This window comes from Saimiri boliviensis, chromosome 4 (assembly GCF_048565385.1).
Source record: "Saimiri boliviensis isolate mSaiBol1 chromosome 4, mSaiBol1.pri, whole genome shotgun sequence".
In the NCBI taxonomy this organism is placed as follows: domain Eukaryota; kingdom Metazoa; phylum Chordata; class Mammalia; order Primates; family Cebidae; genus Saimiri; species Saimiri boliviensis.
Genome location: NC_133452.1, coordinates 39,647,500 through 39,662,948, shown reverse-complemented (window position 1 = coordinate 39,662,948; position 15,449 = coordinate 39,647,500). Strand labels below are relative to the sequence as shown.

Below are 15,449 nucleotides of genomic sequence, written 5' to 3'. Positions count from 1 at the left end.
ATCAGTGAATTATAATCGATTGCTAGCATTATTTATTTTCATATCAGATTTTCTCAGATATTAACCAGTTAGAGCCCTTTTAGGCACATTCCAATGTCCTTTTGAAATTTCTTCTCATTTTTTGAGGATTTCTTATTTTCTGGCATAGCTAGACTTATCTCATGCTTTCCCTGACCCAACGCTAGAACCACCCATTTCTTCAAGGTTCCATGCTTCTTTTTAGTAGAGAATGATATTTAGAAACTAAGATCTGAGCACTAAGTGTGCTTATTTACTACAAGAGTATTGATGTTTCCAGGTGTTTCAACTGATGTGGCTAGGGAATACATCTGTTATAAATATATACAAAAATTTCTGTTTATGTCTATCTCTACATCTGTTGATACATACATTGAAAAGTGTGAATTTATACCAGTAGGTTCCAATTAAAATACAACACATCAGCTTCATTCCAGTTTCCCTCAAACCTGGCTAACATTATCTCCAATATATTTGCTGCTTTTCTAAGACCCCTTTATGTGGCAAGTTTCCCACCATACTGGCCACTGTTTATTCCTGCTCATGCCTACCTAATGGATTTGGGGCCCTGGAGGGAACAAAAGAGGGCGGGAGGAAGGAGGAGGTATTTTTACACATTCTGTTAATAATGTTCCATCTTTTGTGCATGTTTCTCGAAACTAACAATATGAAGTTATATCTGGAATCGTTCACATACTACTATATACAAATTTACCATGTTCTTTTTAATAAGCACTTTCTACTTATGTATATTTTTTTGCCCATTTGTATATTGAAGGCCATTTAACTTAGTTTTCACATTTACAATCATTTGTTGCCTTTGTTACATATGTGAAATTTTTCTAGATTCATAGAAATAAAATTGCTAAAGGGTATTTGTGTGTCTGTCTTGTCTTATCTGAAAATATATTATATATATATATATATATATATATATACACACATAAAATTTTCATTTTAAAAGTAATAGAAAAATCATGATCAAGATGAAAACAATTTAATTATTACACATGGCTCTGAATGTGTGAGTAGTTTAATGTTATGTATATATGCACATAATTTTCTAGATTATAATATTTTATAGTTTTCGTTGGACAGTTTGTTATTTTTGCTGTCATTTTGGTTAAACCTCATAGGATTACATTTTTCTTTCTTAGGTTATCCAAATGTGAAACATTTTTCTTGGGATAAATACTTAGAAGAAACCAATTCTTTGCCTGCCCCTGCAAGAGCTTTCAAAGTGGTGAGGCCATACATTTTATACTATTTGATTAATTTGTATGGATGAGATCATTTATCGAAATTTAAGAACAGAACATGATGGTCTTAGTAAACCAGAATAGAAATGAGAAAAAAATAAAGCACAAAATAAGATGTTTTTGAATTTTTACAATTTTTAAAGTCAAAATTGTTATCGGGATTTTTGTTGTTGGCATCTAAAAAAATGCTTTGATTTTGGACTTTAAAGTCTCCTTGGAAAATAATTCTACTTGATACCATGTGGGGCGAACTGTTGAAATCTTACAGCAGGCTTCTGTCTTTTTAGCTAGATATTCTAAAAGACCAGAAACAGAACATGAAAATGTTTTCCAATAAAAACTACATTTGATAATTTATTTGGATTTGTTTATGGCAAGCTGAGATGCTATTTTATAGCAATAAAATAAAACATCAAGTTTACCGTCTCTTCCTCTATGTCTCACCCTGTAAAATGTTTTTTTGTGGCAGAAACCTCCACATGGATTCCAGAAAAAAATGAAGCTTGAGGTTGTAGACAAAAGGAACCCCGTGTTTATTAGAGTAGCAACAGTGGCAGACACAGATGATCACCGGATAAAAGTAAGTGTTGTGTGGTGGTGGCTGGCTTTGTCTTTGTTGTAAGACGCTTTGGATAAAAACTTTGGTAGATACTTAACTTGTGAAGTCCTGTAATTAGTAAAATCATAGGAATGTGCAAAATAATTGGCTGTGCATCTTAGTGTGTAGCATTCATCCAGGTTTGCCCTTTAATCTGCATAAAACAATTTATCTTTAATTATGAATGACTTAATATTTTGAGTATGTATTGGGAAAAAGAAAGTAGATACAACACATTAAAGTAATATATTCACAAGAAAATATAATACTTCATCTCTGATAGTGTGCCCTTTTTTAAAAAAAATTAAAGATTAATGTTTTTGTGGGGTGGATTAGAAGTAGTCTTTTCAGAAGAACCTCCTGTCTCTTAATATAGGCCAAGTAAAACTAGATAATTTCATGAACAAAATCAGATTTTAATGAGTTAGATTAATAAAAGCCAAATGCCTCTTACAAAGTAAGCAAAAGTTTAGGGAGATGGAATCACTTGGTTATGTCCAGCTGTGATCGTGAAGGACAGTTCAGGAAAGGAGCTGAAAGACCCCGTCTCTGTTTCTGACTTCAGCATTAACTTCACCCTCACACCAGAACAATGCCCATTCTATCTACTTCATACAATTGTTTGGAATTTCTATTAGGAATAATCATAGTTATAACAGCATGACATTAAATGTACATGATGTTTTACAGGGTAACCCTGTTCTCATGTTATTTAACATTTGTGGGAAGTATATGTTGTTACGACTTTTATTGATGAGGCAGAGGCTCAGAAAGATTGAATGAATTATTAATGACCGGCAGTGGCAGAATGACCTCTTCGTTCTAAGCTGTAGGAGTCTAAACTTAAGCTCTTTTAAAAAAAAATTACGTTCTCAGCTCTCTCTAATAAGATAGTGTACAAGAAAATAAATTATAAAATAACCTGAAAAACTACAGAAATGGTGGCATTTCTACAGAATGGAAATTTTAACATTTAATTTACTATTGTTAAGGTTGTAGAATCATATAGGGTTTTAGAAAATGTTATAAATACAAGGCCTGTGCTAATTATTGTTTCAAGTGTATTATCTTATTTATACACTTATAGTAATGTAAGTTATAAAGCAGTCAGTATTTTAGAGCTAGAAGTATTTTCAAAAATAAAATCTACACTAGTATTCAAAGAAATTTACAATTAAGTACAGTATGGCTTTTATAAATCAGATTACTCAGAATTGAAAAAAAAAACTGATTTGAGTGGATGAAAATTTAATTATCACATATGGCTGGTGGGAATATAAAAATGTCTCAGCCTTTCCAAAGAGCAGTTTGGCAATAGGTAAACAAAATCATAGACTGTTGTTTATCCTTTCATTTAAGAATGTTAAGGGAATAGCCAAAAGGAATATGCAAAAATAAAAACTCCAAGGAAAATATATCAGTGCTGTTTATAGTACTTAACATTGGAAGCAGCCGCAGTAGCTGATGGGTAAAACACATTACTCTGTATCTACATGATGTTAAAATTAAATATTTTAGAAGACTGTTTAATATCAGCAAGTGAAAGGTTCAGGTTTACACTATGTACGATATCTGTTGTTGTTTTTTTTTTTACAAGAATACATACATAAACAACTCTGGAAAGAATCATACCAAAGTAATGACAGGGCTTCCTTCAGGGTGCCGAAACTATAAATGATTAGGTTTTACATTTTAATTGTTTAGTTTCAGGAGTATATATTACTTTTATAATTAAAAATACAGATAAACTTTCTTATTTTACACGTGAGAAATGTTTGTCCTGGAGAGGTCAAATATGCTAAAGTGGGTGGTCCAGTTAGTTAGCGGGAAAAGTATAGACTGGAATCCACCTCTGCTTCAAGCCGGATTCTCTAATACAGCGTCCTGCTCAGTCCTTAACACCCCAGAAATAGCTGCTTGTGAGGGGTACAGTTGACAGTATTTTGGTAATTACTGGAATGAATTTCACAGCTGAAGATGAACCACAGAACAAATAGCTTTGTATTTATGAAGTCTTCAAAAGGCCCATATACAGGAGACAGTGACTAAGCTTCAGAATTCATCAGAGGCTTCTGAGAATATAAAAAGCTTGCAACCGTAGGAGTTTAATAAATGGGAGATAAGACAGCAGGAAGGCTCATCTTTTTCAAGAAGGAAGAAGAGGAAAGTGTAGACCAAGTTATTAGTGTAGCTTAATATTTTAAGTTTTTGAGGGATAAAATCAACTTTTGTGTAAAATCAACTTTTAAGATTACATATTTTACACCTTGAGCTATTATAGTAAAACATTTAAAATTGTTCTATATTTGATCAGATGCCATTGAAGAAAAATGGCCAGAATGGTTTTGCTCTCATTTGTGTTTTTAGTAACAGATTATTCCTGCCTCATTCCTTCCCAATACCTAGTCTGGCTCCCTAGAGGCAAAAACTGTAGGCTCCTTTAGTTCTTGCTTAGGACATTTTATCTGTAATTTTCTAAAATACTACTTATATTTTGCTCTGTCTCAGTTCATCTGTTTTAGATATGGTTTATTTTCTTCATGTTGTGGTAATTCAAGATTTAGGTCTTACCATTCTTCCTTTCCCCTTATTTTTTCAGTAGTTATTTTACATTGTTTGGTTCTTATTGACTGTTGAACAAAGTAGTCTTTTCCTTGTGACTATTTTTCTGGGAGTCAGTAATTTGTTCATAGTTGGTTCATATATTTTTGTTCATAATTTGTTCTTAGTTTGTTCATATATTTTTGTTCATAATTTGTTCATATATTTTTCTGTCTTCTTAGATTGTTGCAAGTGCGCCAATAGATCTGACATAGCTTTGAGTCAAAAGCTCAAGTGTATTTTTCAGTATTCTATCTGTATCTTTTTTTTTTCTTGAATTCTTTCTCATACTCAGCAGCCACCTATTCCACTGTGGGTGGAAATACTCTAATCCTGGTACAGAGCTTTCATCCTAACACTTCTCCTTGCCGATGGACTAGGTTGTATTTCATTTTCCTGGATCACATACTTTGTTTTTCTTGAGATATTCTCACCTTGCCGACAGATGCCTTTTCATATCTTCTGTGGGGTTTCGAATCTAGGATTAATTTATTTCTAAGCTTAAGAAAGTAGATTCATTGCAAAGGACATTATTTTAAGCCCATATATATGTACTTTTACTAACTACATTATATTTCATCATATGAATGTACCACAGTTTATTTACCAGTGTCCTGGTGGTGGACACTGTGGTAACTTCTAGTTGTTTTCTAATAACGACAATGACTTATTGAGATTATCAAGTCTGTTACTGCCAAATAGCTTTCCAGAAATATCTCAGCAGTTAACACTTCTGTCAGTGGTTTATGACCATACCCATTTATTCTCATTCTTAACCAGCTGTAGGAATTATGAAAATATGAACATTTTTGACAGGCCAATAGGAGAGGAATTATATCTTCTAATTTAAATTTGTAGTTTTAAAATTGTAAGTGAAAGCCATTGTCTTTTTATTTTGAGACAGGGTTTCACCCTGTTGCCTAGGCTGGAGTGCAGTGGCATGGTCTTGGCTCACTGCAGCCTCAACCTCCCAGGCTCAGATGATCCTCCCACCTCAGCCTACTGAGTAGCTGGGACTATATTTAGCTAATTTTTTTATTTTTATTTTTTTGTATAGATGGGGTTTGCCATGTTGCCCAGACTGATCTTGAGCTCCTGGGCTCAAGCGATCCTCAGCCTCCCATAATGCTGTGATTACAGGCATGAGTCACTGAGCCTGGCCGCAAATATATTGTCTTTTTATATGTTTACTAAACATTTATATTTATATTTTGGATAATGAGCTATTTGTATCCATTTTTCACCTTTCTGTTGGATTTTTCATCTTTTTGTGCTGACACATTACATTTTTATGAATTGGAGAGTTCTTGCCACAGGTGTAGCTATTGTATTTTTGGGAGTTTCTTGTGGGTCTTCCATTTTACTTTGTAATACTTGCCATTCTGAAGCTTTAAATTTTCATGTAATCAAATTGATCAGTCTTTTACTGTTTGGTGTCTTGCTTACAAAGGCTGACCCACTCTGTGATTACAAATAAGTCCATTCACACATTCTTCTTGAATGTTTATTGTTCAGTTCTTAGTGTTTAAGTGTTTTATCCATCTGGCATCTCTTGTCTTGTAAGGAGGGAGAGGTTCATAGACTTTAAAAAAGAAATCTAACTGGCAAACTTTTTTTTTAATACCTGTGATCAGTTGATATAACTGACAAACTTGATTTAAAAATAAAATAATGTAAAGCATTTAAGTATATCCCTTCGTCCTGTAAGGTAAAAAGAAATGTGTAATAACCTAAAAGAAACATAATCAGTTCCTAGTGATTGTCACTAGAAGACCAAGTGCCCTTGTACATGGTGGCAATAGAGATGGTAGCAGTGACTGCTTTATAATAAGACGAAACTTTTCACACTAGGTAAGATACAAAAGGAACCTAAGTATTCAACAGTTGGATAAATGGATAAAGAAAATATGGTATATATACACAATGGGAAAATATGGTATATATACACAATGGGAAAATATGGTATATATGCACAATTCAGCCATAAAAAAGAATGAAATACTGTCATTTTCAAGAACATGGATGGAACTGGAGGACTTTATGTTAAGTGAAATAAGCCAAGCACAGAAAGACAAATATTATGTGTTCTTACTCATATATGGGTCCTTAAAAAAAGATTGAATTCAGCCTGGCACAGTGGCTCATGCCTGTAATCCTGGCACTTTGGGAGACCAAGGCAGGCAAATCATGATGTGAAGAGATCGAGACCATCCTAGCCAACAAGGTGAAACCCTGTGTCTACTAAAAAAATACAAAAATAAGCTGGGCATGATGGCACACACCTGTAGTCCCAGCTACTTGGGAGGCTGCAGCAGGAGAATTGCTTAAAACTGGGAGGCAGAGGTTGTAGTGAGCCGAGATCACGCCACTGCACACCAGCCTGGGGACAGAGCGAGACTCTGTCTCAAAAAAAAAAAAAAAAAGACTGAACTCGTGAAGACAAGAGAGTACAATAAGGGTTGCCAGAGACTAGGAAGTGGCAGGGAGTAGGGGATAAAGTGTGGGTGGTTAACAGGCACAAAAATACAGGTAGGTAGAATAAGATCTAGTGTCTGTTCACACATGAGGGTGACTATAGTTAACAGTAATATATCAATATATTTTAAAATAAATAGTAGAACTGGAATATTCATCAAACAAAGAAATGATCAAAGCTTGAGGTGATGGATACCCCAGTTACCCTGATTGATCATTATACATTGTATGCCTATATCCAAAATGTCACATGTACTTCATAAATACGTACCCTTAATCATTAAAAATAAAACAATAATAGAACACATATTTGAGAAATAACGTAATTATTTGCAAGAAAAAAATGATACCTAAAAACACACTGGGTGGAGGGATATTTCATAAATTGAATGTGTGTCTAGTGGGCATTGAATTTTTTTAAAAAGTCTTTTTCGACCCAGTTCCCGAAGGCTTGACATTGACTTGAAAGGTCCTCTTTTCCGCTCCGTCTTCTTTACTTTCCCCTGTCATCTTCCCTCCCTTCCTTCCCTGAATTTTTCATTCCTTCTGCAGTATTTATTGGGTGCTTGATGTTGATCATACGAAGATGTTATAACACAGTCCCTGTTCTCAGGCTGCTCATGGTGTTGAGAAATATGCTTAATATGTCTGTAAAACTATAACCCAAAAAGTGCCTTTGGCAGTGCATTTATGACTGGTTCTATAATACATTGAAGGTGGTTCAAAGGTGTCTTTTTTCTCACATTATGAGTGAAGTATTTTGAATAATTGAACTGACTTACTGGGTTTTAAATCTGCTGTATGTGTTAGGATGAAAATGGTTATGCTGTGGGCAGAACTTTGTAGGAACTTTTGTGACTTAATTTGTACTGTTAAATGTCCTTTTGTCATCCAGGTTCACTTTGATGGCTGGAACAATTGCTTTGATTACTGGATAGATGCAGATTCTCCTGATATTCATCCTGTAGGCTGGTGTTCAAAAACAGGACATCCCCTTCAGCCTCCTTTGAGTAAGAGACACAAATAACTTGTATAAATGTTTCCATTTCCTTATGTAGCATTCTTAATATTTCTTCCTTAGCCCTTCTCTTTCTCCTCCTCTCTCTAGTGATGTTTCTTCTCTATGTAATCCTTTCCTCTTAATACATTTTAATTACCATAGTGACAGAAATAGAAATGAAAACAATGTAATGCCTGAAGAAGTAAAGCGTGTATAGACATTCTGTTTTATTTAGAAGTAAATAGCACCTCTGAAAATTTGTCTTGAATTTTTGGAAGACAGTTTGTTAGACTTTCAAAATGTATTGTTTCAATATTAGTAACCTAATAGTAATTTTATACAATAGCTTTGCAAAATGTTAACACTGGGAGAAACTGGGCAAAGTATGAAAGAGATCTCCTTCCATATTATTATTTACAACTGCTTGTGAATCTATAATTATCTTAACAAAAATCTCAGGTAAATTCAAATTTTAGAAAAGGTACATCGAGAACTTAACATACCACCACCTTAATTTTGAAGGAAAATATGTACATTGTATATATTTCAAAAATATATACAAAAATATGTAGGAAATACAATAAATTATTATCAAGTTTAAAAAAAAATTAGTGTACTTCCTGTATCTAGTGACTTCACTTCTGCATACTACATGCTTAAGGACACATGTACATGGTATTCAGTGCAGCATGTTTAGAATAACAAAGCTTGGGAAAAAATATTGGTTAAATAAATTGTGGTGCACTATGCTGTAGATACTATGCAGTAGTCATAAAGAATATTAAGATTGCAACAGAAAAATTTGTAAGACAAGAAGTTAAAACCCAAAGAAGAATATTGTGCCTTTATGTGGCAAAATCAAACATCTATGTTGTGCCATTTATGTGGCAAAATCAAACAAAAGCGAATGTGTCTGAATGCTTAGAACAATTTCCAGGAGAGCCCACACTAACCTCAGTGGTCAAAATGAGGGAGGGTCTGCAATGTAGAAGGAAGAGCATTGAAGGATCTGGAACTGTCATTCTGGATTCTTCTATGGCACTTGGAGTATTCCACGGTATGTGAGTATTCATGCTTTAATTATGTTTTTTACTTAATAAAAGTCATTTGACTCTTCTTTTAATTCATATTTAGATAATTCTAGAATTTTATGACATTTTTGTTAGATCAAAGTTGACCATTTTGTTGTTGAAGAAGGATAAATACCTTGAACAGTCATAAGGAAAACCCTTTAAACGTAGTGTCTTTTAAAATATTTTTTATTTTTATAGGATCCACTTTTTCTGTTTATATGTTTGTTCAAAAATTGGATTTTTAGGGAGTCTTTTTATTCCTTATTCTGATCGCAGACGTTTGACTGTTAACAGATTTTTGTTTAATATTTTGCCCTTTCATTCTTTCTTTCCTTTTTTTTTTTTCTCTCTTTCATAGGCCCCTTGGAATTAATGGAAGCTTCAGAACACGGTGGCTGCTCAACCCCTGGATGTAAAGGGATTGGCCATTTTAAGAGAGCGAGACATCTGGGCCCTCACAGGTAGCTGTCTCTCACATCAGGATTTCTTACATGGTCAGATAAAGGGTACTTGTTCCGTATACATGTATACATAATGAATTTCATGTATACCAAATTGATGTGAACTAATTTTAAATTCAGATCCATAGAAATGTGGTTGCCATGGTGACTATGTAAAAATGAAGGGAATATCTATAGTAAAATCTTCCTGGGAGAAAATGCATTCACGGTTTAAAATTGTTTTACTCTAGCTTTTTGGCTTTTCTTGGCAACTTGACTAGTTTTACAGATACTTAGTTTCTACAGTAGTTATTTTGCTTTGATCATTAATAATGAGAAAAGGGAAACTGTTGATATCATTTGGTAGAATATTATCTGATTGGGTGATTTGAATAATGAGAGATGAGCTTATTGTAGATCAGCAGCAAAGATCACAAAAGGCACAACAGAAATAGTCAAACATAAGAGTGCATTGGCCCGAAAAACATTTTTAAATATTTTTCTCTTACCCCTAAGTAACTTTAAAAAGAAACCAAATTTATACATTTGAAATGCGATGTATTTGGTGATTTGGGAATCTTTGTGGAGAGTTAAAAATATTTGCTGAAGTGCAGCTACTTGGGAAGCTAAGGTGGGAGGATTACTTGAGTCCAGGATTTGAGATTAGCATGGACAACATAGCAAGATCCTGTGTCTTAAAAAAAAAAAATGAAATACTAAGAAATTCTTGTGATTCAACTTGCATTTTTAAGATATATTTTAAAATAATTTGTCAGTATAATGTTCTAACTACATTGCCCAGTAAGAAAAATGATTCTTTATCTAGTTTGTACAGGTTGTGAATCTAGGTCTTCAAAAATTTTGAAGATTACTCTACCTATTCCTCCAAGAGTTAATAGGTATTGCAAAATTGGTATAGTTATTTTCATCTGGATATAGTTTTCTCTTTTTTTCATCTCTGCAACCTTAAATCCTTCTTATTTTCCTTTTTCAACAACCCTCCTTATTGTTTTATGAGGTTCAGTATGTTGCAGAGTGAGAAGTCTGAGCATAGACAGGATGATGATTCCATTTGCAAATCTTTTTTATTGCTTGTATGACTGCAAACCAAAAGTTGTATGATACATCTTAGAAGTTATTAAATATTGCCTAGTGAAGGCAGCTGGATTTTCACCCATTATCTAAGTCTAGATGCCATAACTAATTCATGAACATGCTAAATTTTCATTATTGTTTTAGTTGTTTTGTGTTGCTGTAGCAGATACCACAGACTGGGTAATTTGTAAAGAAAAATGTATTTCTCGCTTTCTGGAGGCTGGGAAGTCTGAGATCCAGGGGCCAGCATCTGACAGGGGCTTTCTTGCTGCAGAAGGTGGAGGGCGGCAAGAGAGCACGCATGAGAGAGCCAGAGAGGGCCAAACCTGCTTTTATAACGGACGCTCCCATGATAACGAACCCACTTCTGTGATAATGTCATTAATCCATCCAGAAGGGGGGAGCCCAATCACCTCAGGATTGTCACAGTGGCAAGTGCAACATGAGTTTTGGAGGGGATGTGCAAACTGCAGCACTGTGTTTAGAAACTCATTCAGTAAACATTTTAGAGCAGCATATTTTCAATGAGAACTAAGATTTATTGAGGATTTATTTACTCTGTGCAGAATATTGCCCTAATTGCTTTACCGATCTTGGATACCTTTCATAACAGCCCTATGAGATAAGGACTGGTTTTTTCCCCTTTGTTTTGGTGAGGCCACCGGGGTGCTGGGGAGGTTAGTATCCAGCCTTAATTCACAGCTGGGGAGAAGGGAGCCCAGTGTTGCTGAAGGGTCTGTGCTCTGGACCACTCTCCTCTAAGGGCCTCTCAAGACGCTACTCCATAAATTAGTCCCAGACCCAACCTTCAAAGCATTCGCAGGCTGATGGAGCTATAAAAGCTGTATGTAATTTAATTAAAATATAAGATACAAAATAACACCAGAACTTTGGCACACATTCTTTTCTGCTATACAGAATATTCATTGGAGCAAAGATAATTTGCTCAAGTTGTGGAGAAAAAGAACAAAGAAAGTTAAAGAAATGAGTAAATACTAACAGTATGTTGTTGAGGTGCAGTTGAAGATTAAAGAAAACTTTCTGTGGTCTTCTGGAAGGAAGACATAGCTTCCAGCCATGCCCATGGTCTCTTTCGGAGTCCATTAGGTTTGAGTGGAGAGGTTTCCCTTTCACAGCAAGGTCTGTGGTAACACTTGTGACCCCTCCCTGATGGCCCAGCCATTCATCAGGACTGCCTGTCGCAAAGCGTGCAGGTGGACCTCCAAGGGTTCGTCAGCTGAGCCACACCCGTTTCACCAAGTTTCAGTGGTTCTATTTAGAGCATTTCTTCATAGATGGAGTATTGTGCTTGTACGAGGATTAGAGGAAGAGTTTATAGAGAAACCTGGTGAGGAACCTTTCCCAGTGGAATGAGAGTCATAATAGAGGATAACTCATTTTCTTGGAATGAGAGGTAGCAGCTCACCTGGTGGCTTAAAGGACCAGCATTGATAAAGAACCGGTATTCATTTTCTTGTCACATATAGAGAGCATAACAAGCAGATTTTGTGCCTTGGGCAGAGTTAGTTGACTTGAGCCTGTGGACAAAGGGTTGTAATTCACAGAACTCCGGGAGGTCCCAGCTTCTGCCCAAGGGCTAACTTCCCTTCTCCTCAGCCTTAGAACTGGGTTTTCTTAGACTCCCTGACTATGCTGTCCTATTTACAGCACTCAAAGGTCTTTTTCTGGCACGATATTAATCCTTAATAGTCACAGCCTGTTTTCCATTTCATTAGTAGACTTGCGGAGTAGCTTGCCGCATCATGGATAGTCTTTGAAAGGTTCATTTCACTGGCTCTTATTTTTGTTCTGAGTAAGAGTGCTATGTTTAGGAAAACATAATGAGAAAATTCTCTTTGGATGAATTTACTGAGAAACTGCATATATAAAAACATGTACTCTTTGCATAGATAACAAAGAAAGTTGCTCTTTTAGCAAAAGTAATCAATTTAATGAACACATAAGCAAGAGACTTTGTTTTGACTAGCATTTGTTGTTACCTTCTCTGAAGATTTCAGTATTTGAATTTGATCTAAAAAGTATTAAAAAAGAACATGTGTCTAAACAATGAAGCTTGATAATTAGTTTTTAAAATGATGAAATATAAATGATTAGTGAAAGAGCTAGATGTGGGTGTGATTTTCTCATCTTTAGGGATATACAGGACCCAGATTTTCGCCCAATTGCAACTCTCTAGCGAGGGAACATTAATATTGGTTGTGTCACGGTGTTTCCCTTTGTCACTTCATTTAGTTGGCCTACCGAGAGAGGGCAAGGAATGGGAAGAGCTTAAAAGAAACAAAGTTATATATAAGTAGCCATTCTGCATATCGAGTGCCTTCAGAACTGAATCTTTTCTATTGGACTTAGTATTGGGGAAATTAAACAAGAAAAGAGAAAAGAATGTTTCCAGCAGCATCTAAAGGGTATTAATGAAATCCATGGAATGTTTTAAACAGTAGTAACTCTTATCTGCTCCTGCAAGCTGGAAACATCATGTTAATTCAGTATGCATCTAGCCATGAACAAACCTTTGTAAAGTGCCTTCTTTGTGTCACCTGCTGGGTTAGGTGAGGGCTATCTAGAGGAGAGGTTCCCTCTTTCTAAAGAGGCCAATCTGGTTTAAACAGATCCTCATAGAGGCAGAGTGGAGCAGTGCTCAGAGAGCAACATCAGCTTTTTATGAGGGAAGCAGAGCATTCATAGTGAGGTGCGTTATGGTGTTCTTATTGTTTAGTTTTTGCTGATGTTATTTTACACAAGAGTTAGAAGTCACTCTTCTTGCCGGGCGCGGTGGTTCAAGCCTGTAATCCCAGCACTTTGGGAGGCTGAGGCGGGTGGATCACGAGGTCAGGAGATCGAGACCATCCTGGTCAACATGGTGAAGCCCCGTTTCTACTAAAAATACAAAAAATTAGCTGGGCATGGTGGCGCGTGCCTCTAATCCCAGCTACTCAGGAGGCTGAGGCAGGAGAATTGCCTGAACCCAGGAGGCGGAGGTTGCGGTGAGCCAAGATTGCACCATTGCACTCCAGCCTGGGTAACAAGAGCGAAACTCCGTCTCAAAAAAAAAAAGAAGTCACTCTTCTTTTTTAATAATAGTAATTGGTATGATGTATTGATGACTTCCTATGTTCCAGGCACTGCTTCGAGGACTCGCATGTGTGATCTCATTTGGTCCCCACAGGAATCCTGTGAACGTTAGGCAGTTTTCTACTTCTTGTTTTACAGACAAGGAGACAGAGATTGAAAATGCTTAAGTAAGCAGCTAAGGTTGGACACTGGCGGAACCAGGATTGCACCCAGGCCCATAAGGCACTTACGTCTCTGCTCTTCACTGCCGGGTGTTCATGCAGTGAACAGTGGCGTGATGGAGCCCACCTCCTTTTTTATTTTTTTTTAACTGTTTTTTTGTCTGGACAGAGTGTGAAAATGATTGTGCAAGCACTTAGAAATCTGGAAATGTTGCCTAATTGTTAAAAATATATACTTACAATTAAAAGGGGTTTTAAGATGGCATTGGAGAGCAGTGAGTAAGGCAGCCCTTCTACCACTCCTAATGAACTGACTGGTCTTCCCTAGAAAAAGCAGTCTCCTTAGAGGAGCCAGTGGGGCAAGTATTTGTATATTTAACTGATACATGAAATAATTTGCTAAGAGTATAGGATGCCCCCCAATAAAGTGCTTATAGTGGAGAAAACTGTCATCCTGTGGGAGTCTATCCTTCTGCTTCCTGAAGAGTTGCACAGCAGTAAAGAGTTGTACATAGATGTGTGCACATGTATAACCATGACAGAATACACACTTTATGTGGTAAGCCACACCTTATTAAAGTTTTTTCACTGGAAACTTAGTACGTGAGAAATTAGAAATGTATAAGCCTAGTGAGAACCAACTCTTTCCATAGATGTTTAATTAGCACTGGTGAGTTTTTTAAAGTTCATATGCAGTTTTAGAAGTTAATAATTTTGTATCTATACATAACAGAAATATGGAACAGGAAAAGCAACATTTCTAACATGATGCAGATCACATATGTTGCTTATCTGTTCCTTGTATTCTTTGAAGTGACATAGGAGTGGTTCCAATCTTCAAAAACATAATTACTGGTGAATTTGACTCTTATTCCAAGGGCTAGTTGATGGGAGTAGATGAAATAGTGAAATACTTGACCCATGTTCTATAGATTGGCTTTTGTTTTTAAAGCCGTCAGGTAAGATTATTCTACAAAGCTCTATGACCTTGAGCCAATACTTAACTTTTCTGTGCCATTGTCCTCATAAAATAAATTGGTGACAATAGTATCTGCTTAATAAGAATAGTATGATAAATAAAGGAGTTAATTTATGTAATATACTTGGAACAGCGCCTGACACATAGTAAGCACACAATTCATGTTAGCTCTGTGAGCACAGACAGCAGGCAGCAACATCTTGCTAGAAAATGGTACTCTCAGATCAAGTTCATTGTCATGGGTTAGGAGTAAGGAAATTCTTGAATGTGCAAGGGTACTATTCACCCATATGTTACAGTGGTTATGAGACAGCCACAGTTCCCAATGTAATTCTGTCAGGAACAAATTGAATGACAGTCAACAATTTTCCTTTTTAAGTCCCAAAGGGACTGCTTCTTAGGATTGTGAGAATTGAATAGGTAATGTAAGCATTTGGCCTGGGTAATGCACTTAACCCTTGGTCAGTTTTGTTACTATCATCTAATTTTACAGATGAAACAGAATCTCAGAGCCTGTGCTTGCTTGTTATTGAGTGGAGGAGGAAGCAGCAGAGCAGGGTCAGAACCAGGCTCCCTGATGCCCCGCTCCGTGCCCGTCCTGTCACCTGAGCTCCTTTTGCATTTTGTGGCATTCCATTTTGTCATCACCACCCACTT

The 15,449-nt window shown here is 36.0% G+C and overlaps 1 protein-coding gene across 9 annotated transcripts in view; it reads left to right on the top strand.

Annotated features, from left to right (window-relative positions):
• L3MBTL3 (L3MBTL histone methyl-lysine binding protein 3) overlaps positions 1-15,449 on the top strand; it is a 122,664-nt gene that overhangs the window by 64,414 nt on the left and 42,801 nt on the right. For all 9 annotated transcript variants that reach the window (XM_010342993.3, XM_010342991.3, XM_074397474.1 and 6 more), the window contains 4 exons: positions 1,176-1,261; positions 1,747-1,857; positions 7,847-7,961; positions 9,383-9,485. In XM_010342993.3, the coding sequence (XP_010341295.1) occupies positions 1,176-1,261; positions 1,747-1,857; positions 7,847-7,961; positions 9,383-9,485 (415 nt within the window). The remainder of the gene's footprint in view (positions 1-1,175; positions 1,262-1,746; positions 1,858-7,846; positions 7,962-9,382; positions 9,486-15,449) is intronic.